At 45.3% G+C, this 22720-nt stretch overlaps 1 protein-coding gene across 1 annotated transcript; it reads left to right on the top strand.

The window, feature by feature from the left end:
- Nucleotides 1–3467: 3467 nt before the first annotated feature.
- Nucleotides 3468–5663, top strand: LOC308529558 (disintegrin and metalloproteinase domain-containing protein 21-like; the record flags this gene model as incomplete). Its single annotated transcript, XM_081105725.1, has 1 exon — nt 3468–5663. The coding sequence occupies one exon, from the start codon at nt 3468–3470 to the stop codon at nt 5661–5663; it is 2196 nt and encodes a 731-aa protein (XP_080961851.1).
- Nucleotides 5664–22720: the final 17057 nt, after the last annotated feature.

The raw sequence follows: 22720 nt of genomic DNA, 5'->3' as shown, positions 1-22720 counted from the left end.
GTCTGGATGGAAGAGATTATTTTCTCTGGAAAGGAGAATTTTTAGAGAAATGTCAAGAGCAAGCTTCTTCAAATCTCAGGCAGAATGTTCCCATAACTTTTGAGATGCTTGCAGGACAGAGACAATTTAGTGACGTCCAGCAGGCATATGAGCAAATTAGACTTTGTGGACGAAAAGCCTGGTGGACTTTACCAGCAAAAGGGGAACCTGAAGGAGCCTTTAGTAAGTGCATGCAGGGGCCCACTGAGTCATTCTCTGATTTTGTAGCTCGCGTCACTTGAGCAATGAGAAGGCAGATTCAACATGAGACAGCAGGAGATATTTTGACTCAGCAATTAGTTTATGAAAATGCCAATGCTGATTGTAAGAAATGTCTAATGCCTCTAAGAAAAAATAGTACCATTACGGAAATGATTAGAGCATGTCAGAATGTGGGGTCAGGCATTTTTTCAGGCAAGCTTACCAGCTGCCGCAATTACAACAAGAAACAAATTATGTTTCAATAGTGGACAACAAGGACATTTTAAAAAGGAATGTAAGCAACCAAAAGGTGACGCTCAGGGAGAAGGCGTAATCATTCCACCTCCCAACTCAGGTAATGCAGGTCTATGTCCCAGATGTAAGAAGGGGAGTCATTGGGCCAATCAATGTAGATCTAAATTTCATAGAAATGTCCAGCCATTCAATCAAGACATAAGAAATGGCCAGCCGCAGGGAAACAGCCGGAGGGGCTCCCCCAGCCCCATTATTAAAAAAGGGGAAGTTCCACCCTGCCAGGACCACAGTAAATTCCCTCCTTCAAGTCACTCCAGAAAGAAATGCTGGCTTTGATCTTTTTTTAAAAGGCTTTTTTTAAAAAATATATACTGATTGATTTTTTACAGAGAGGAAGGGAGAGGGATAGAGAGTTAGAAACATCAATGAGAGAGAAACATTGATCAGCTGCCTTCTGCACACCTCCTACTGGGGATGTGCCCGCAACCAAGGTACATGCCCTTGACTGGAATCGAACCTGGGACCTTTCAGGTCTATCCACTGAGCCAAACCTGTTAGGGCTGGCTTTGATCTTAATAGCACAATAACCATCACTCTGATCCCTGATATGGCTAGATAACTTGTTCCTTCAGGAATTTGGGGACTTGTGCCACCAGGAATGTCAGGTTTAGTCCTAGGAAAGAGTGAAAATATGCTAAAAGGACTAACTGTTTTTCCTGGAGTCATAGATTCAGAATATAAGGGAGAAATCAAAGTAATTTTAGAATGCAAACATATTATGCAAATTATTCCAGGACAAAGAATTGCTCAGTTCCTGATTTTGCCTTCTATTCAGCAAGGTGAAGTTATAAATAGGAAGAGAGGGACACAAAGATTTGGAAGCTCAGATACATATTGGATACAGGAAAGTAGCAAGACCCGTCCTATAATTAATCTAAGAATAATGTTGAAAGGTCTAGTAGACACTGGAGCAGATATTAGTGTCATCAGCCAAGAATTCTGGCCTCCGAGTTGGTCCATGGTAGAAGCTATGGGCTCTGTCATGGGTGTTGGAATTCCTGATAACACGCAACACAGCGCTGCAGTGTTACAAAGTGGAAAGATGAGGAAGGACAAACAAGATGGTTTCAGCCATATACTGTCTCTGGACTTGCAGTCAACTTATGGGGACAAGACATCTTAGAAGGTTTACAAGCTTGTATTATTACCGTCAAAAGACAACCGTTAATAACCCAGATAGGATATTAAGCTAGTCAAGGTTTAGGACAGGGGTGGGCAACCCCTGGCACGCGTGCCAAACATGGCACGCCAGTAACTTTTGCTGGCATTCGAAACCCTCTCTTATAATCTTCCATTGACAATTTTTGTGAACATTTGAATTACTTAAATGTTAAATTACAAGGAACTGGCAAGACACTTGATGTTATGTTTGGTTACATAAAGGCTGTTGAAAAGAAACTGGAAGTCTTTAAGAGGGATGTGGATGGTGAGAGATTTAGATAGTTCCCAAACCTCAAGAGGCACATCAAAGACCTCCCAAAAGATGACAGAACAGACTGTCAAAGCCTTCAAAAGCTGTTTGTAAATATCATAGAGTCAACTATTGAGCAGTTCTTCTCAAGATTTGCAAAATTCAGAGAACTGGAAGAGACAGCAAAATTCATGAGGTTTCCAGACAGCATGAAACTAGAGGAACTAAACTTACAACTGTTTTCATGGATAGACATGGCTGACTTTGAAATGCAGTTGATTGAATTTCAGAGTAGCTCAATTTGGAAGCAGAAATTTATTGACCTTAGAGTTGACTTGGAAAACATTGAAAAAAAGTGATTAGAGACAGGAGTACCAGAGAGAAGTGTCGAAAATGAACTATTGAGGACTTGGAATGCCATTCCAGAAAATTTTTTCTGTTTAAAAAACTTTGCAACAGCGTTACTCTCCATGTTTTCATCCACATACGCTTGTGAATCTTTGTTCTCAGTGATGAAGTTTTTCTTTATTATTTTATTGATTTTTTACAGAGAGGAAGGGAGAGAGAGAGTTAGAAACATCGATGAGAGAGAAACACCGATCAGCTGCCTCCTGCACACTCCCTACTGGGTATGTGCCCGCAACCAAGGTACATGCCCTTGGCTGGAATCGAACCTGGGACCCTTGAGTCTGCAGGCCGACCCTCTATCCACTGAGCAAAACCAGTTAGGGCTCAGTGATGAATTTTGTTGAGTCTCATAACAGGAGTAGCCTGACGGATGAAAGTTAGTAGCTCATGCATATCTCTGAAGCTCACAAAATATAAACCTGATATGAAATCTCTGTCATCAGTGATGCAGCAGCAAATGTCCCACTGATAATATCAAGTGGAGTCATAAAGTTTTTTGTCGGAATATCGGTGTACATGTATACATTAAAAAATAAATGTATTTTTCATCATCGTATACTGTTTTTCGCTCGAATGAATTTTATTATTTCTTCAAGGTTCTTCACATACGTACACCTTAAGAGATATCAAGTAGGCATAAGCTGTCTTACACAAACTAGAAGGATATAAAAAGGAAATACTCCCTCTTGTGTTTGTTCAGAATTTGACAGAGGCAATCTGCTCTGAACTTCTGCACAATAAAGATGACTCCCAACTAATTGGCTCATTAGGCATCTTGGCCAGTTTGCTGATTTGCGACACAACAGCCTGACTTGTATGCAATGGAGACATGGGTCTACTTCCTTGTCTCTTATTTCCACCTCAGCATTCACAGACAGGGTTCCCACATCCCCCACCTCCACCCCAGCTGAATGCCTGTCCAGCCCCACCCACTGCCACACCCTGTCATTGTTGCCTCAGCTGACCCAGCCAGGGTAGGTTTTCTGTCATTATGCCCTTGGCAGGAAGTGGCCACAGCAGATGGTGGGGACCAGGCTTCACTGAGGACCCTCCCTCTCTCCGTTCCCATCCACGGTACTCCCCCACCAAGGGCATGAGGCTGGCAGGGGGCCCCGTCACCCTGAGGACGCCCCTCTTGCTGCTTGGGCTCTGGGTGGTGATGGCTCCCACCCAGTGTTCTCAAGGTCGCCCCTCCTGGCGCTACATCTCCTCCGAGGTGGTGATTCCCAGGAAGGAGCTGCACTACAGCAAAGCCGTGCGGGCAGCAGGCTGGCTCTCCTACAGCCTGAGGTTTGGGGGCCAGAGACATGTCCTCCACATGCGGCGCAAGAGACTGTTTTGGCCTGGACAGGTGGTGGTGATGACTCAGGATGACCAGGGAGCCTTGCAGGTGGACTACCCCTTTTTCCCTCTCGACTGTTACTACCTGGGCTACCTGGAGGACGTCCCTCTCTCCATGGTCACCGTGGACACGTGCTATGGGGGCCTGGAAGGCATCATGAAGGTGGACGACCTTGCCTATGAAATCAAACCCCTCAAGGATTCCCAGAGGTTTGAGCACATCATTTCTCAGATCGTAGCCGACACTCACGCCATAGGACCCATGTCCAGTCTGGGACAGAAGGCTGAGAGGTACCCGCTGTTCTCTGACATGAAACCCAGTGCAGCCTCCAGGATCAGCAGTAAGATCTATGCATCCCACAGTGGAGCTATGAAAGGCTGTCTTATGAGTGCCCATTCCATTTATACTCTGTACAACAATGTGTCACTGTGTGCCCAATACCTGGTACATATAGGTAGTATAATAGACGCCATGTTCAGAGGTCTTGATATGAGGTACTACATCGGCCTCATGGTCATTTACAATCAGGGAGAGCCAGCCGATATGAACAACTATGCTGTGCCAAAAGGTCCATTTGCTAAGAATTATGCTGACAAAATTTATAAGCATTATGACACATATCCAGCCTTAATTGTGAACAGAGATGGACCCCATGAAGTTAATTTTAAACCAGGTATATACACGCTGTGTGGACGTGCAAATCTGATCTTTCTGGGTCAACTATCCAGACATTATTTACTGTTATCAATTATAGCCTCCCACCAAATAGGGGCCTCTTTTGGTCTGTGGTTAGATACGATGGAGTGTGTTTGCCAGAGAAGGACCACCTGCATCATGCACAGATACCCTGTATTGACAGATTCATTCAGTAACTGCTCCTTTTTACACACGCAACACATATTTTATAATGCAGGAAATTGCCTGTTTAGAACTGAAATGGTGTATTCAAACAAAAGTCTGACATCCATTCGATGTGGAAACTCTGTGGTGGAAAACAAAGAGCAGTGTGACTGTGGGACCTTCAAGCAGTGTTACAGCAACAAATGCTGCGAAAGTGACTGCCGCTTCACACCTGGGAGCATCTGTAACGGAGAAACGTGCTGTGCAAACTGCACCCACTCGCCTGCAGGGACGCTCTGCAGACCGATCCAGAACATCTGTGACCTTCCGGAGTACTGCATGGGGAAGGAGACGAGGTGCCCCAGTGACTTTTATCTGCAAGATGGAACCCCGTGCACTGAGGACGGCTACTGCTATCATGGCAATTGTACCGACCGCAGTATGCACTGCAAGGAGATCTTTGGGGAGGGGGCGCTGAGCGCGCCAGACGTCTGCTACAGCATAAATAAAAAGGGCCACCGATTTGGACACTGTAAAGTTACAGTTGGATATCGCCCAAAGCCTTGTGCGGATGCTGACGTTATGTGTGGACGCCTACAGTGTGTCAACGTCACTCATCTGCCTCGGTTGCAGGAACATGTGGGCTTCCATCACTCAGTCATAGGGGGGTCCTTGTGTTTTGGCGTGGGTGCACACCGTGCGACAGAAACAACTGATGTTGGTGCTGTGAGACCTGGTACCCCCTGCGGCGGTGGAAAGTTTTGTCTTGAGAGCTTCTGCAATGCTACTCTGGCGGCCATCGACTACAACTGTCCCCCTTCGAAATGCAACTACAGGGGCGTGTGCAACAATAAGAGGAACTGCCATTGCCATGTAGGCTGGGACCCTCCCCTGTGCATTAACAATGGTGCGGGAGGGAGTGTGGACAGCGGACCCCCTCCAAGAAGAAGGCGGTCAGTGAGGGCAGGTGGTATGTCACTGGTGTATTTGAGAGTCGTTTTTGGTCGCTTGCTTGCCCTCTTAGCCGCTCTCCTCTTCGGCGTAGCCACGAATGTGAGAACTATCCAGACCACTACAGTCACTGAAGTGAAAGTTCGTGAAAAGTAAACAGCAAGTCAGCCTTCTGACCCCTGGACAACTCAGGCAACATGAAGAAACACCTGAAAAAAGTCACCATAACCAGCTGACAGAGCTCAAGGCCACACTTCTTAGAAGCTGCAGGAGTCCTGCCCCACATCCAGCGTGAGCGCAGTGTGGGCATTTTCACACCACTCCCTCTGACACCTCTCTGGCCAGCGTCTGCAATAAAGCCTGAGCACCGCATGTTGGCATCCTGTTCAGCTCTTGTAGGTCTGTAAGAGCCCTGAGTGAACCCCAGGATCGGGCCTGGAGAGGAGACCTGTTCAGCAGCTGGTCTTGTGCTGTGGACGCCTGTCCCAGGATTAGTGACAGTAGCCACAGGTTCCTTTAGGACCAATTCCTGTCAATTCCCCACAATCTGCCCTTGAGCACCAAGTTACCCTCAGTCCCTAGGTCAGGTCTTTTTTAAACAGGTTGGGTTCAGGGCAATGGTGTAGGGTGTGGCTATAGGGGTAAGCCTGGGACTGACCTGTTTGCAAAGCCACAGACAAGTCCCAGCTTAGAGGGCACAGTCCTCTTAGCATAATTAGGCTTGGCCTTATGACACTCCCTAGATCTTATCTGGGTAGCTAATGGGCTGTGGGAGGTGCAGCAAGTGCTGCCAAAACAAGTGAAACTCACAAGAACACTCTAACTATGGTGACCACAACCTTGTTTACCTCTGACTATAAAATAAAGGCTCATCTTGCCTCTGGGTCTCTCTCTGTGGCCTCAGCCAGGCACAGGCAGATCCACCCAGACCTAGCTTATTCTCTTTGTCATTTCTTCATCCATTCACCGCCCTCACTCAGGCTTTCAACCCTTGGCTGAGCTGGCTCGGCACATGTGGTGCCCAAAGTGGGGCCTGAGTTCAGGGGAACTGCAGTTTTCAGGTGAAAGGACTCTCCAGTGAAGCACGTACAGAAAACAAGAAGGAAGGTAAGCAGCGAAGTTCAGTGATATAACTAGGTGTAAAACATGGGAAATTCAGGATCGCTGGAAAAGAATTTATATGTATCCATGCTTAAGGCTATGCTCCAAGCACGGGGCTGTTCTGTGAGGTATGAACAGCTTTTTGAGTTGTTGGGTTTTGTGAGTAAAACCTGCCCATGGTTTTCTGAGGAGGGAAAGATAAATATAGAGGCATGGGAGAAGGTAGGAAAACAACTTAAAGATCATTATATCGCTGAAGGTCCAGAGGAAATGCCTGCCTCTGCTTTCAGTCTGTGGTCCCTGATCGGGACTGCCTAGAGCCCACTCCTGAAAGGGAGTGGATGAATGTGGCAGGGGAATCAAGACAGATGGGGGAAGGCTACCAGAGGCTTCCGACTCCACCTGTACCATCGGTGCCTCCACTGCCTCCTCCAGTCCCTGGGGCTGCAGCTCCTGTGGGAGAAAGCCCTCCGGACAATGCGCTTCCTCCCAAATATGAGCGAGGATTGGAGGAAGCAAGGGAACAGCGCCAGCAGGTTTGGGATGATGGAGGTCTGATGCAAATATTTGGAGAGCTTACTGTTGCTCATAAGCCTCTCCTTTTACCCCCTAAACAAGCAGCTAGAAATGAAAGTCAAGGGCTACAGGGAGTGGAAACAAGCAGCCTGGACTACGTTCAGGATGCAGGAGAGGAAAGAAATTGGGTAAATGACTGATGTTGATGATAATCCAATGTCCCCTAGGCAGGGAAACTTCAAGTGGGGCCAGCCCCGTCCTCACCAAACAGTAGGGTCCTTATCCTTAACCCCACTGCAGCCTTTCCAGCTGGCTCAGTAAACCTTTATCATGCCACCCTGGGAAGCTCAGCATTGGCGAGTTCTTCCTGGGGTGATGGATCAGGACTCAGGCAATATCGAAAAGCGCCAATCCTACTCTTAAAATGCAACTATAAAAACAAAAAAAAAGGGGGGGGGGGAGAAGAATGTTATGTGTTAAAATTTTTGAAGTACATTGCAGAGTTGTATAGCAGCCAAAAGACATTGGGCCTCCTGTACAATAGCCTCTGCTGGGTTAGCCCGATGGAAGGATACACAAACCAGGCAAGAGTTTTACCAGAATCAGTAATGATGTGGGGCAGAAGTTGTGTTTGTATCTTTCCAGAAGGAGCAGTGCAGCCAATTTGGGTGCCAGAGCATTACGTGCGTCACCATAATGGACCCAGAGAAGCTCCTTGTCCCTTTACTCAAAAGACAGAGCTGCCCCGATGACAGCAAAGTGGAAAAAAGAAGAAAAGGATGGCTATGCAAGGGACCGAGGTGCCACCATGAGGTCAGCTGAAGAAGTCAACAACTAAGGCCCAGCAGATGGTAGGAAAGAAAGATGTGGAAGCTACTCCCTCAATCGTGTTTCTGGCTGTGCTAGCATTGGTTAGCTGCCAGTTTTCTGCAAAGTCTTGCGCAGCCAAGTCTGAGGGCTCTGAGTAAATCAACAAAAGAAACTTTCATTTAGTAGAAAAATGTTACTGTAGTTTGAGTTCTCATTTATTGGTGTTTTGCATTGGCATTGTTTTGTTATTCTTACTAGCTTTAAAAATGTTAACACATTGGCATTGTTTTGTTAATAGCCAGAGCTTTATGTTTAAGTTTTAAAATGTTAACAGCCGAAACCGGTTTGGCTCAGTGGATGGAGCTTCCGCCTGCAGACTGAAAGGTCCCAGGTTCGATTCCGGTCAGGGGCATGTGTCTGGGTTGTGGGCACATCCCCAGTGGGAGATGTGCAGGAGGCAGCTGATGGATGTTTCTCTCTCATCGATGTTTCTAACTCTCTATCTCTCTCCCTTCCTCTCTGTAAAAAGTCAATAAAATATATATAGAAAAAAAATTTAAAAAATAAAAAATAAAAATAAATAAATAAATAAAATGTTAACATGTCTGTAGTTTGGGTTTTGCATTGGCATTGTTTTGTTATTGTTTTAATAGCCAGAGTTTTGTTCTTGATGCTTAAGTTTTACTTTCATTATAGTAGCTTAAAAATAAAAAAGGGCAAGATGTAGGATGTGGCTACAGGACTAAGCCTGGGACTGACCTGTTGGCAAAGCCACAGACAAGTTCCAGCTTAGAGGGCACAGTCCTCTTAGCATAATTAGGCTTGGCCTTATGACACTCCCTAGATCTTATCTGGGTAGCTAATGGGCTGTGGGAGGTGCAGCAAGTGCTGCCAAAACAAGTGAAACTCACAAGAACACTCTAACTATGGTGACCACTACCTTGTTTACCTCTGACTATAAAATAAAGGCTCATCTTGCCTCTGGATCTCTCTCTGTGGCCTCAGCCAGGCACAGGCAGATCCACCTAGACCTAGCTTATTCTCTTTGTCTGTCATTTCTTCATCTATTCACCGCCCTCACTCAGGCTTTCTTTTTTTTTATTAATTAAATCTTCATTGTTCAGATTATTACACTTGTTCTTTTTTCCCCCCATAACTCCCCTCCACCCAGTTCCCACCCCATCCTCCTCCCTCACTCCCCACCCGTTGTCCTCATCCATAGGTGCACGATTTTTGTCCAGTCTCTTCCCGCATCCCCCTCACCTCTTCCCCCCACCCCCACAAGAATAGTCAGTCCTCTCCCTTTCTATGCCCCTGATTCTATTATAATCACCAGTTCATTCTGTTCATCAGATTATTCACTTGATTTTCAGATTCACTTGTTGATAGATGTGTATTTGTTGTTCATAATTTGTATCTTTACCTTTTTCTTCTTCTTCCTCTTCTTAAAGGATACCTTTCAGCATTTCATATAATACTGGTTTGGTGGTGATGAACTCCTTTAGCTTTTCCTTATCTGTGAAACTCTTTATCTGACCTTCAGTTCTGAATGATAGCTTTGCTGGATAAAGTAATCTTAGTTGTAGGTTCTTGGTATTCATCACTTTGAATATTTCTTGCCACTCCCTTCTGGCCTGCAAAGTTTCTGTTGAGAAGTCAGCTGACAGTCGTATGGGTACTCCCTTGTAGGTAACTGACTGTCTTTTTCTTGCTGCTTTTAAGATTTTCTCTTTGTCTTTTGCTCTTGGCATTTTAATTATGATGTGTCTTGGTGTGGTCCTCTTTGGATTCTTTTTGTTTGGGGTTCTCTGCGCTTCCTGGACTTGTAAGTCTATTTCTTTCACCAGGTAGGGGAAGTTTTCTGTCATTATTTCTTCAAATAGGTTTTCAATATCTTGCTCTCTCTCTTCTTCTGGCACCCCTATAATTCGGATGTTGGTATGCTTGAAGTTGTCCCAGAGGCTCCTTACACTATCTTCGTATTTTTGGATTCTTTTTTCATTTTGCTTTTCCGGTTGGGTGTTTTTTGCTTCTTCGTATTTCAAATCGTTGACTTGATTCTTGCGATCCTCTAGTCTGCTGTTGGGAGTCTGTATAATATTCTTTATTTCAGTCAGTGTATGCTTAATTTCTAGTTGGTCCTTTATCACAACCTCAAGGGTATCATTAGATTTCTTGTGGGTCTCATTAAGTTTATCGGCAGTTTCTAGAAAATTCTTGAAAAACCTTAAAAGTGTGGTTTTGAACTCTATATCCAGTAGTTTGCTTTCCTCCATTTCTGTCATTTGTGTCCTTTTTCTTTGTCTCCACATTTTTTATGCTTCCCTGTGTTGATAAAGTTGTTTTCGGTGCTAAGTGTCCTCTAGGGCCCAGTGGTTCAGCCTCCCCAATTACCTGAGGAGGACACTCTTGGTGCACCCCTTTGTGGGCTTTGTACATAGTCTTGTTGTAGTTAAGCCTTGATTGTTGTAGGTATCACTGGGAGGAATTGACCTCCAGGCCAATTGGCTGTGAGAATCAGCTGTGTCTGCAGTGGGAGAACTTCTGTGCTGGAGACACCCCTCCGGGGCAAGACTTGCTTCAATGAGGTGGGGCTTTGGTGCTCACTGAGTCTGACCCCTGAGTGTGTCCTTTGTGGTTCCACGGAGCTGCAAACTGGATGGTCCCATTCTGACCTCTGGGTACACTGGCTCCTGGATCTCTAGGGAGGTGCTAATCTAGCCTCTGCCTGAGGCTATTCAGAAAAAGCCTCCCTGCAGGTCTTGGGCGGGGCGGGTCCCACGGGATCAACAGGGCGGGGCTAGCAGTTATGGCTGCTCTCAGAGGCCCAGCTTCTCAGTGAATTGGCAATCGCTGCAAGCCCCTCCGAGAGAAAGCTGCCCTTGAGTTCCGACCGATGCCAGACAGTCCCGCTTCTCCCGTATAAGTCTGGGTCCCCAGAGACTCGCCTGGAACTGGGGCTCAGAGCCTGAGACTCCCTCCTGATTGAAAATGACAACCATGCCCTCAGCCGCCAGCCTGCTCCGTGTGAGCTTCTGTACCTTAGTATTTTACTTCCGCACTGCGCCTCCTCTGAGTCTTGGTATGCTTTTCTCTTTCCTTCTAGTTGTAGAATTTCCACTCAGCCAGCCTTCCTGTGGTTCTGGATGATGTCCGTTCTGTCTTTTAGTTGTATTTTTGAAGTGGTTGTTCGAGGCAGCAAACTTCGGTGTTTACCTATGCCGCCATCTTGGTTTTTCCAGGTCACTCAGGCTTTCCAACCCCTGGCTGAGCTGGCTCAGCACATAATAGTGTGCTCCTGTCCCCCAACCCTGCCTGTTTCACACAGGGTGGCTGCGGGCGCGGGCTGAGAGTGAGGGTTCCTTGTCTGCTAGTGAAACCTGAGCTGCCTGTGTTGAGGCGGACCAGTCAGTGGCAGTCAATCAGAAAGGAAGAAGGAGTGACCCTCCTGACTCTGGCCTCAGTGGAGCCTGCTCATTTGGGCCTCTCCTCCCCCCTGCGCACTGCAGAGAGCGGCAGTGCGTGCGAGCTGAGTCCTGGAGGGGCCCTGACACCCTCTTCCCCACAGGCCTCCTCCTCTGTGTCTTCATGGTTTGCCCCTAAATGCCCTTGACCAATGTCATGTGAAGCTGATGAGAGCAAACCTTTACTTGAACATTTAGAATTAGATATTTCCTCCATCCACGCAGGTCCATCAAGTGGAATTGAAAACTTAAATCCCCACAAGTTCAAGGGTCTGGGTGTCCGTGATGGGCAGACATGACAAATGGACGTCAGAAGCTGAGGTTGGGACCCGTGTGGTCACTTATTGATTGAAAGTGTCTTCTGTGACGTGCAATGTGGGCGAGCTGGGAAGAAGGAGCAGGGCCCCAGGCTCATGGAGCTCGAGTCTAGGTCTGAGTCGGTGAGAATTATACAGTGGGTCCTGCTAGGGTGGTTTCCTGAGGCACTGAGCAGCCAGAGGGTCATGTGTGGTCAGATGGACACCCACCTGAGGGTGCAGTTCCCAGGGATGATCTTAATCCCTGAGGGGCAGGTGGGCCTGTCAGGAGTCAGGTGTGAGGAGGAGCCACGTGGGCCTCTCAGGAAGCAGGAGAGAATTGGGGCCAGGTGGGCATGTGGGAATCAGGGCTTGAGCTCAGCATGCAGCTGCCTGGGCTGTGATGGTGTCCCTCTTGGTGGGAATGTTGCAGAATTTATCAGGCAACCAGAAAACACACAACGGGTACTCAGAAGATTCAGAAAAACCCTTTATTTGCAGATGTACTAATACAGTGACTCAGTTTTCCAAACTAGTCAGTTTTCCAAAGCCTGAGTGATGAATATGGAGCAAGCTTTCCTTTTATCCCCTTAGTGTCAGTTAGAATGGGGAAGTAAGATTACAGCTAAAGGCCTGGCCTGGGTGATGCCAGAGACCTCCCCTCTTGCTAAGCTGTTAAATTCTTGGTTTATGGCCCATGTAAACTGGGAATATTTGGGAAAACAGATTATTGCCCATGGAAGGGGCAGTGACTTAATTATAGGCTAACAAGAATGTGTGTCAGAGGCAGGTTACTGGTACAGATTCAGATTGCTAGCCCCCCAGTTGTCTTATTTTCCCCTTCATTCCCCCCTCTTGATCCTTGAGCTGATTTTCAGCCTTGGGGATTCAATAGGAGATTCAAAGCGAGGGAGCAGGGTGTTCAGCAGCTCAAGTCTTTTTCATCTTCATCACCCAAGGGATGTGATGGCAGTCCAGAGATCTGGTCTGGAGTAACATCTGGGGCTTCAGGGCTTATTGATTCTATCTCTATTAGCTGTTCTAAACCGGTTGGCTTTCTTAGAGAAAGGGAGAGGGATTCTACACAGGTTTCTTCATTTCTGGCTTCAGAGCAGTTGGAGTGATGAGAAGCATGTCTCAGAGTCCCCTCTATTTCCCCTCCAGTTGGCCCATTGTCCTCGCTCTGCTCATGTCTGTCTAACTGCCTAACACATCCCCTCAAGGATCTTGGCTGTGAATTCTTTCAGGGAAAGTGGGTGTCAGTGGGCTCCTCTAACTGCTTGGATGCTGAGAAGGGATGAAGTTTTCTTTCAGAGCCAAGAGATTTTTGCTCTCTGTCAGAGGGATGATGAGGCCTGGGCATGGAAGGAGATGGGCTTATGACCTGGTGGAGACAAACTGTATTATAAAATTTAGTATTATTGAGCAATTAGAACAGCAAGAATTACAACAAATGTTCTGGTGGAAGGGAAGAGAAAACATTTCAATTCTAATAATTTCCTATTGAAATAGATTTTTTTTTCTCCTTAAAATCACACTTATTTTTATTAAAGAGCCAAATTAAGACCATTTATCAATTTGGCCTGATTGTCTGCATAAACACAACAAGAATGGTAACTGACTGCCTTTGCTGGAATTTCATGATTGAGTCTCAATGTGCCCCTTAGGGCAGAGAAGCCAAGCCATCCAGCTTCCATCAGGCCTGCCTGCAATATCTGCTGGGTTGGGTGAATTCCTCACCAAGATCTGTACCTGCAGCAGCTCCACTGGGGCCCACACCTTAGGCTTCAAAACCCATCTCAGTAGCCCTCCTACTCGTCATGGTCTAGAGTGCGTGGGGGTTTGGCAAGGATGCAAAGGCACCCTTGCTGCTCTCCTTCCACTCTGACCAATCAACAGCGATAGCAGGCTATGGGTCTGACATTCCAGCACCATCCATTTTCAGGGCTACCAAGTAAGAAACCAGGCTTTCTCCATGGCACTCTTATTGGCTTCAAGTCTTCAGAGTCCAGACATGACCTTTTTAAACATGACACTCCAGTCAAATTTTTCGGTCAATAAAACCACCACTGGAAACCTGTCTTATTGAATTTATGCAAAGAAATGCATTGCCATGATTCATTCATTAAGAATTGCCAAATTTCAGAGGGATCATATAGGAAGAAAAATACACTAACTTGCTTTAAGATCTTCTGATTTTCCTTGTCAGTCCTATCCATGGACTCTTCAGAAGATGTAATATTTTTCCAAATGCATTATAACAAAACAGTAACTGTCTCCAAATGACAAGAAGAAATTTAAAATGACATGCTTATGGATTTCATTATAATGCAGATGGCATGTAATATTGTCCTTTCTGTAAAACCTAACATTCTATAATATAACCAATAACCATCCTATATAATCCTATATAATAAAGAGGTAATATGCAAATTGACCCTCACACCCTCGTGTCACAAGATGGCTGCCCCAATGTTGTCACAAGATGGCTGGCAGGGGAGGGTGGTTGGGGGTGACCAGGCCTGCAGGGGAGTGCAGTTGGGGGTGATCAGGCTGACAGGCAGAAGCAGTTAGGGGCAATCAGGCAGGCAGACAGGCAAGTGGTTAGGAGCCAGCAGTCCCGGATTGTGAGATTGGGATTGGGCCTAAACCTGCAGTCAGACATCCCCTGAGGGGTCCCAGATTGGAAAGGGTGCAGGCTGGGCTGAGGGACACCCCACCCTCCCAGTGCACAAATTTCATGCACCAGGCCTCTAGTTAGTTACAACTGTATTTAACAAATGTTCCTATGTACCTTCCGTATAAGCTTTTCCTTCATGAGAGAGAAAACAAACATTCGAGGCATTTCAGAGCCTATTGGGATAATCTAAAGCCAATTGAGATCAAGAGAAAGTTTCTTAAAATTCAAACACTTGAAGGATTGTCAAACTTGATTTTATCAAAAGATTATATATCAAAGTGTATTAGACACGAACATAGGCTAGCAAATTTAAATTCCTATGATTAAAAGATGGTCTTTCTTTTTTATTAAATACCTGATTAATATAACATATTCATTTTACTAGAGAAGAACTAACCAAAATAAGGCTTATTTTCTAACTTCTTTCGTTGTTGGGTGTGGAAAGCCAATGACACTAATTAGATCTCTACTATCAGTCTCCTTGAGTACATTGGCATAAGCTATTTACCCTGTGTTTAGGGAGGCAAAATGCAAATCATTTACTCTTAAATGTCCTTGGTTTAGGGAAGGTAGGATTTACTAGATGGTCCCAAACTGCTTGGAATCTAGATTTTCTCGATAGTTGCAAACTTCTGTTTTACTATCTCAGTTTCCCTGTTCTACTTGTCCTGGCTTACTGGCCTGTGTCATTTAATCAATTTCCTTTTAACATTTCTTTCTGAAAACTTTCTGTAACTTTCACAGACATTCTTACAACTTTCAGAAATAACCACCTTAAGAAACTATCTTCCTTTTCCCTTCAAAATGTATAACCATGGCTCAGACCTTCCATTAAGTATTTCTACTCCAATATTCTTTATTTCTGTCCTACTTTCAGCAATTTGTACAGACATTTTGTCTTTTTATTTAAAATGTATCAGGATTCTTCACTCTTAGAAACCTTAATATTTCAATGATTACCAAAAAGTAAACAACCAGCATTTATTAGATTAACATTTATGAACAGCTTGGTGCCTCAGAGATGGGTGCCCCTATGGGTCTGCTCTACCATGATTCTGCCAAGGCTTTCTGGGAGAAACAGACGATGGTCCGGGAGTTTCAGCCATCCTCCCCTGGTCACCTGGGCCCCTAGTCCTTTTGATTGCTCTTCTTCCTTCTTGGTGTAGGTTGTGGTGTCAGGCAGCTGGTGGTCTGGGAGGGCCACTAAGACCTGTAGGGGCCCTACTGGTCTTTTGGCGGCTTCCTTTGTTGCTTGATCAGAGCAGGTTGATTGGCCAGGTCCGTTGTCTTATTGAGGATGATCCGCAGCAGGTGTGTCTGGTCAGAGTTCACCTTGTACTGAGGCTGGGCGTCACTCAGCTGGTGGGCTGCTGCCACCCAGAGGCAAGTAGGTCACCTAAATACTCAGATGCAAAGGGGTCAAGTCTTTTGGACAAATAGTCTACCAACCTATTCTAGGGGCTGAGACGTTAGGTGAGTACCTCTTTGGCTATGCCCCTTGTCTCACATACCTAGAGGTGGAAATACTTAGTTACATCTGGTAGCACTAGTTGGCCCATCATCCTTACTCTGCTCATGTCTGTCTAACTGCCGAATATATTACCTCAAGGATCCTAGATCTGAATTCGTTCAGGGAAAATGGGCTCTTGAATTTTCTTCTGTAGCTGCTTCGTGCTGAGTAGGGACGGAGTTTTCTCTCAGAGCCAAGAGATACTTGCTATCTGTCAGAGGGACAATGAGGCCTGGGCACAGAAGGAGGTGGGCTTATGACCTGATGGAAAGAAAACATTTCAGTTTTAATAACCACTACTGAAATAGAGTTTTTCTCCTCAAAATTACCTCTGTATTTATCAGAAAACCAAATTAAGAGCAATTTATCTTATGTATTCAATTTCCCCTGATGTTTGCATAAGCACAACAAGAATGGTAACTGATTACCTTTGCCGCAATTTCATGATTGAATCTTAATGTGCCCCGTAGAGCCAGGAAGCCAAGTCATCCAGCTGCCATCAGGACTGCCTGAAGTAACTGCTGAGTTAGATGAATCCCTTACCTGTAACGACTCCACCTGGGCCCACGCCTTAGGCTTTAAGGCCCATCTCAGTAGCCATCCTACTCATAGGAGCCAAGAGTGTGTGGGGGTTCTGCAGGGACGCAGAGGCATCCTTATTGCTCCCCTTCTACTCTGACCAACCGCCAGTGACGGTAGGGCATGGGCCTGATGCTCCAGCACCAGCCATCTTCAGAGCTCCCAAGCAGGATACCAGGCTTTTCCCGTGGCACTCTTATTGGCTTCAAGTCTTCAGAGTCTAGACAGGTCTCTTAAAACATGATACTCCAGTCAAAGTTTTCGGTTAATAAAAACACTCCTATTAACTAGTCTTATTGAGTCTATGCAAAGAAATGTATTGCCATGATTTATTAAACATTGCCAAATTCCGGAGAAATTATATAAGGAGAAAAACATACTGATCTGCTCTAAGATTTTCTGATTTTCTTTGCCAGTCCCTTTTCATGGACTCTTCAGAGTAATTGCCTTTAAATGGCAAGAAGAAATTTACAATGTGTCCATATTTAAATAGACAGTCACAGCTGTCCCTGTAGTAGGGTTCCCCTTACTTGACTTGTTCTCTCGGAATGGACTAAGGGAGCTTTATTTCCTCACAGGGTCTTACATGTCACAGGACCTCACAGGGTCGGTAATTCCTGTAACAGAGGGCTAGTAGTCACCATCTCACTACTTCCTTCTGTTCCAAACAGGCCTTCCCCAGTTTCCTAGAGTTGAGGTTTTGTGCCACCCCTGACATGGGCGTGGTCACACAGTCCTGCAAGAAAGTATACAGGTTGCTAACTGTCAACTTTCTCTGAATAGAGACCAAAACCTAATGGGTATTCTTCTTTGCCCAGTTGGGCACCTGACCTCGCAGCAGCTAGGCACCCTCTGCTTTTGGGGTTCACCTCATATAGCCTCCTTTTAGGATACCCACCACATAGCCATAACAATGGCCCTCAGTGTGGGAGACTGGACACTTGCCAGTTACTCCCAAAGACTACCAAGGACTGTAGACCATCACCGGTCTTCAGCAACTGCTGGCAGCTACAGCTACATTCAAACCTGTAAGAGAATCAAAGGTTAATACAACATATTAATACAATGAAACATAATATTGGCACCATGGCCACTTCAGGCAGCTAAATCTTCTGCTACTAAACATGACATATGGTAGGGCTATACGAACATCTTAGGGAGGTGACTAAAGTCTGCTCTTGACCTTCCCATATAAGGCAAAATTGTCCTTGTCTCTCTGGAGCCATGTCCATGAAGATGCAGGCACTATCTAAGTCTATTACACAGTTTTCTGCAGGCTACTGTCAGGGTTGTGTATGCGGCCAGTTCTTCTTTCTAGCCGCAAACACAGTCTGTCCAATTTCCTTAAAATGTATTCTGGCACAGGAGAAAGTTGTTTTGCTGTACACAGGTAGCTTAACCCCTATAGACCTGGGCTTGGACCTCTGCCTAGCAAACTGCAGTTTACAAGTTCAATATGCAACCTCAAGTCCTCTTAACCCAATGAGGTTTTGGCCAGTCACTGAGTCAGACTCTTCCTCTCTTGGAGAATTTCAAAGTCCTGATGGCTCCGAGGTCCAGGGAGAGTGCCCATTTGTTAACTCTGTTTATTAGTTACAGGGCCCCACTATCCGTTTCTTCCCACCAGTCCCCTTTGTGGCAGAGCAGCGACCAGGCCTCTTCCAAGGGAGTGCACAGGAAGGGGATATCAGCCCCTCCTCTTCCAGCTGCAACAGGTACTGAATACTTTCAGTACATTTGCAAACAGGGAGCTTCTGCTAGCTCTATCTGCAGCTTTCATAAATCCCAGGCTTGCTGCTCTATTCCTGGGGCTGTAGGAAAGCTAGCAGCAGTCACTGGCTTCTGACTTAACTGCTGTAGCCTGCAAGCCAAAGGCCCAAGTCTTGTATTGCTTGTTGAAAAACACTCATTAATCACTGGGCAGCAGCGGTGCAGCTCTAGTGTCAGGTAAATTTCTGCTGTCCCCCACTTTCTCGCTGCTGCTGCTGCTGCTGCTGCTTCTTTTTTCAGGGCCACTGCAGGCAGCTTGGGCATCCAGGCCCCCTTCTTCGTCTGGCTCTCACTGGCTGAGTCTGCCTAGCAACCAGTTAGTTCTAAATCACCAGGGCAGCTGCAGACTTCAGCTCCGTTTCTCCTCCACTTTGCTCCTGGGTGTTTATTTGTTTTTAATGTATTAGAATTCTTTATTATTAGAAACCTTAATCTTTTAATGATTACCAAAAGTGAACAATCAGCATTGGTGCTCACAGAAAACTTGTGACCTTGAAGTTAGTTGATAAGGCACCTGCTGGTAAACTACATACAAAACCCCTGTGCCTGCAGCTCAGTCTGCAGCCAGGAAAATAACAGCCGACACTCCGCCCCTATCTCTCAGCCCAGGGCCCGTTGCTTTCCCCCACAGATTTTTCCTCTTACCCTTGATCTCTCCGACCAATCCCCGTCTCCTTGTCCAGTTTTTTGTCTCCTTTAAAACAGTGGGAGTTGCAGAGAAAAGCAGACCAATGTTATAGTAGTCCTCCCTCCCTCTGCCTTCACCCTCTCTGATCATTCACTCCCCAATCTGGTCTGGAGCTGGGGAATAGTGCCTCTATCCACCCTGCATCCCCAGAGCGCTACCCATCTGGCCCAAGGACCAATTTCCTTCCCTCCGCCTTCACCTTCCCTCCCTCTCTGAGGTGAAGAGGGTCTGCAGTAACTGCTGGCAGTCATCCCACCTGGGTCAAAAAAAGACTGACTCCAGCAGAGAGATCAGACCCTGAGGGTTCTGAGAAAAAGAGGGATTTTGATTCTTCCAATTATACAAATCACTAGTTGAGAAAGGGACATAAATCTTGAAAGACTGGCCACCCGGGCCCAGGTTCGGTGGCCAAGCCTGCCTCAAGGGCAGGAGAGGCACTGGGCCCACCGGCCCAACACCCACGGAAGCTCCTTATTCCGTTCCTTGTCTAGTATGACAAAGCCCCTTCTGTCGGTGGGTCCGGAGGGAAGACAATCGGCATTGGGAGAGGCAGGGGCTCCAGGTCAAGAGCTGGTGGGGTGGCCTGGGCCTGAGGCAGGGGCTCACCCAGATCCTGCGCCGGGGAAGCATGGGGGGGGGGGGCGGGGGCGGGCGGGGCGGCTGGCTAATGGGTTCTTCCTGCTCTCCCTAAAGGACCGGGAGAGCCTTTCCCTTCTGGGGCCCAAACAAAAGAATTGTCTGTCTCTGTCCCAATTTTCCCCTCGGGTGGCATGCCCTCATCCACTGGGGTTTCTCAGACAATACGTCAACCCAAACCTGAATATAAGGAATTTGATCAGGATGCCCTGGGCGGCCGTATATGATATGATGGACCCAGTAGGCAGTGGTCAGATCAAAAGACCCTGCATCCGGCCACCCCACCTGGAAAGTGGGCCACTCCCGTTCACAGAATCACTGTAAATCAATAGCATTAACATCATATCCGTAGTCTCCGGCTCTCTTCTTGAAGTCCTGAAAATTCTTAAGAAAACATTGCAACACAAACACATCAGGCAAGAAGGGAATGGAATGAAATATACAAAGTCATGCAAAGGAAGGGTCTGAATCCAAGAATACTGTACCCAGCGAGGCTATCAATCAAAATTGGGGGTCAAATCAGGAGCTTCACAGACAAAAACGGTCTACGGGAGTTTATTACAACCAAGCCAGCAATGCAAGAAATGCTAAAGGGTCTGCTGTAAATAGAAACAATAGGAAACAAAGAAGGAACGCAGCGGTAAAGAACAAAAATGGCAACTAACAAGTTTCTATCAATAATAACTTTAAATGTAAATGGATTAAATTCCCCAGTCAAAAGGCATAGGGTAAATGAGTGGATAAGAAAGCATGACCCATATATCTGCTGTCTACAGGAAACCCACCTCAGAAAAAAAGACACACACAGACTGATGGTGAAGGGATGGAAAAAGGTTTTTCAGGCCAATGGAAGTGACAAAAAAGCCGGGGTAGCAATACTTATATCTGACAAATTAGATCTCAAAGTGAAGGACATAAAAAGAGATAAAGAAGGCCACTTCATAATACTAAAGGAAGCAGTCCAACAAGAAGAAATAACTCTGGTAAATATATATGCACCCAATATAGGAGCACCCAAATACGTAAGAAATCTGCTGGAGGAGATCAAGGGAGAGATTGACAGCAATACAATCATAGTAGGGGACCTTAACACCCCATTATCACCACTGGACAAATCCTCTAAACAGAAACTCAGCAAAGAACCGTCAATCCTAAATGACTCACTAGATCAGATGGAATTAATTGACATCTTCAGAACATTTCACCCCAAAGCCACAGAATATACATTCTCCTCAAGTGCACATTTGTCATCTTCAAAGATAGACCATATATTGGGTCACAAAGTCTCTTCAAATTCAAGAAAATTGAAATCATATCAAGCATCTTCTCAGACCACAAAGGCATAAAACTGGAAATCAACTACAACAAAAACAATCCAGAAAAATCAAACACATGGAGACTAAATAGCATGCTATTAAACAACGACTGGGTTACTAGTGAGATCAAAGAAGAAATAAAAAACATCATGGCAACAAACGACAATGAAAACACAACAATCCAAAAACTATGGGACACAGCAAAAGCAGTCTTGAGAGGGAAGTTCAAAGCTCTACAAGCCTACTGCAAGAAACAAGAAACAATGAGAATAAATGACCTAACTCTACAACAAGAAGAGTTAGAAAGAGAGCAACAAAAACAGCCCACTGTAAGGAGAAGGAAGGAAATAACAAAGATCAGAGCGGAGATAAAGGACATAGAGACCAAAAAAACAATACAAAAGATCAACAAAACCAAGAGCTGGTTCTTTGAAAGGATAAACAAGATCGATACACCTCTAGCCAGGCTCACCAAGAAACAAAGAGAGAGGACCCAAATAAACAAAATCAGAAATGAAAGAGGAGAAATAACAACAGACCCCATAGAAATACAAAGGATTGTTAGAAAATACTATGAACAACTCTACTCCAACACACTAGACAACCTGGAGGAAATGGACATATACCTAGAAAAATACAACCTTCCAAAACGTAACCAGGAAGAATCTAAAAAATCTCAATAGGCCAATAACTATGGAGGAAATCGAAGCAGTAATCAAAAAGCTTCCAGCAAACAAAAGCCCGGGTCCAGATGGCTTCACAGGGGAGTTTTACCAAACATTCAAGGAAGACCTAAAACCTATCCTCCTCAGACTATGTCAAAAGATCCAAGAGGAAGGAACACTTCCCAGCTCATTCTATGAAGCCAGCATCACCCTAATACCAAAACCGGATAAAGACAATACAATGAAAGAGAATTATAGGCCAATATCCCTCATGAACATAAATGCCAAAAGCCTCAACAAAATCCTAGCAAATCGGATCCAGCAGTACATCAAAAAGATCATACACCATGACCAAGTAGGATTTATCCCAGGGATGCAAGGACGGTACAATATACACAAATCAATAAATGTGATACATCACATAAACAAATTGAGAGAAAAAACCCACATAGTCATATCAATTGATGGGGAAAAAGCATTTGACAAAATCCAACACCCTTTCTTGATAAAAACTCTCAGCAAGATAGGAATTGAGAGATCATACCTCAACATAATAAAAGCCATATATGACAAACCCACAGCCAACATCATAATCAATGGGCAAAAACTAAAACCATTCCCCCTAAAAACAGGAACAAGACAGGGATGCCCCCTCTCACCACTCCTGTTCAACATAGTACTGGAAGTACTAGCCATTGCGATCAGACAAGAAGAAGAAATAAAAGGCATCCAGATTGGAAAAGAAGAAGTAAAACTGTCCTTATTTGCAGATGACATGATACTGTACATAGAGAACCCTAAAGACTCCATCAAAAAATTATTAGACTTAATAAATGAATTCGGCAATGTAGCAGGATACAAAATTAATGCTAAGAAATCCATGGCATTTCTTTACACCAATCGTGAACTTACAGAAAGTGAAACTACAGAAGCAATCCCATTTACCATTGCACCAAAAAAATTAAAATACCTAGGAATAAACTTAACTAAGGAGGTAAAAGACTTATATGCCAAAAACTACAGGACACTGAAAAAGAGATAGAGGAAGACATAAACAGATGGAAGAACATACCGTGTTCATGGATTGGTAGAATCAACATCATCAAAATGTCCATACTACCCAAAGCAATCTATAGATTCAATGCAATCCCCATTAAATTACCAACGGCATATTTCACAGAT

The sequence above is a fragment of the Myotis nattereri genome (genome assembly GCF_964212035.1).
Source record: "Myotis nattereri genome assembly, chromosome: 1".
Taxonomy (NCBI): domain Eukaryota; kingdom Metazoa; phylum Chordata; class Mammalia; order Chiroptera; family Vespertilionidae; genus Myotis; species Myotis nattereri.
Note: the sequence above shows the minus strand (reverse complement) of the source record. Positions and strands in the feature narration are given on the sequence as shown.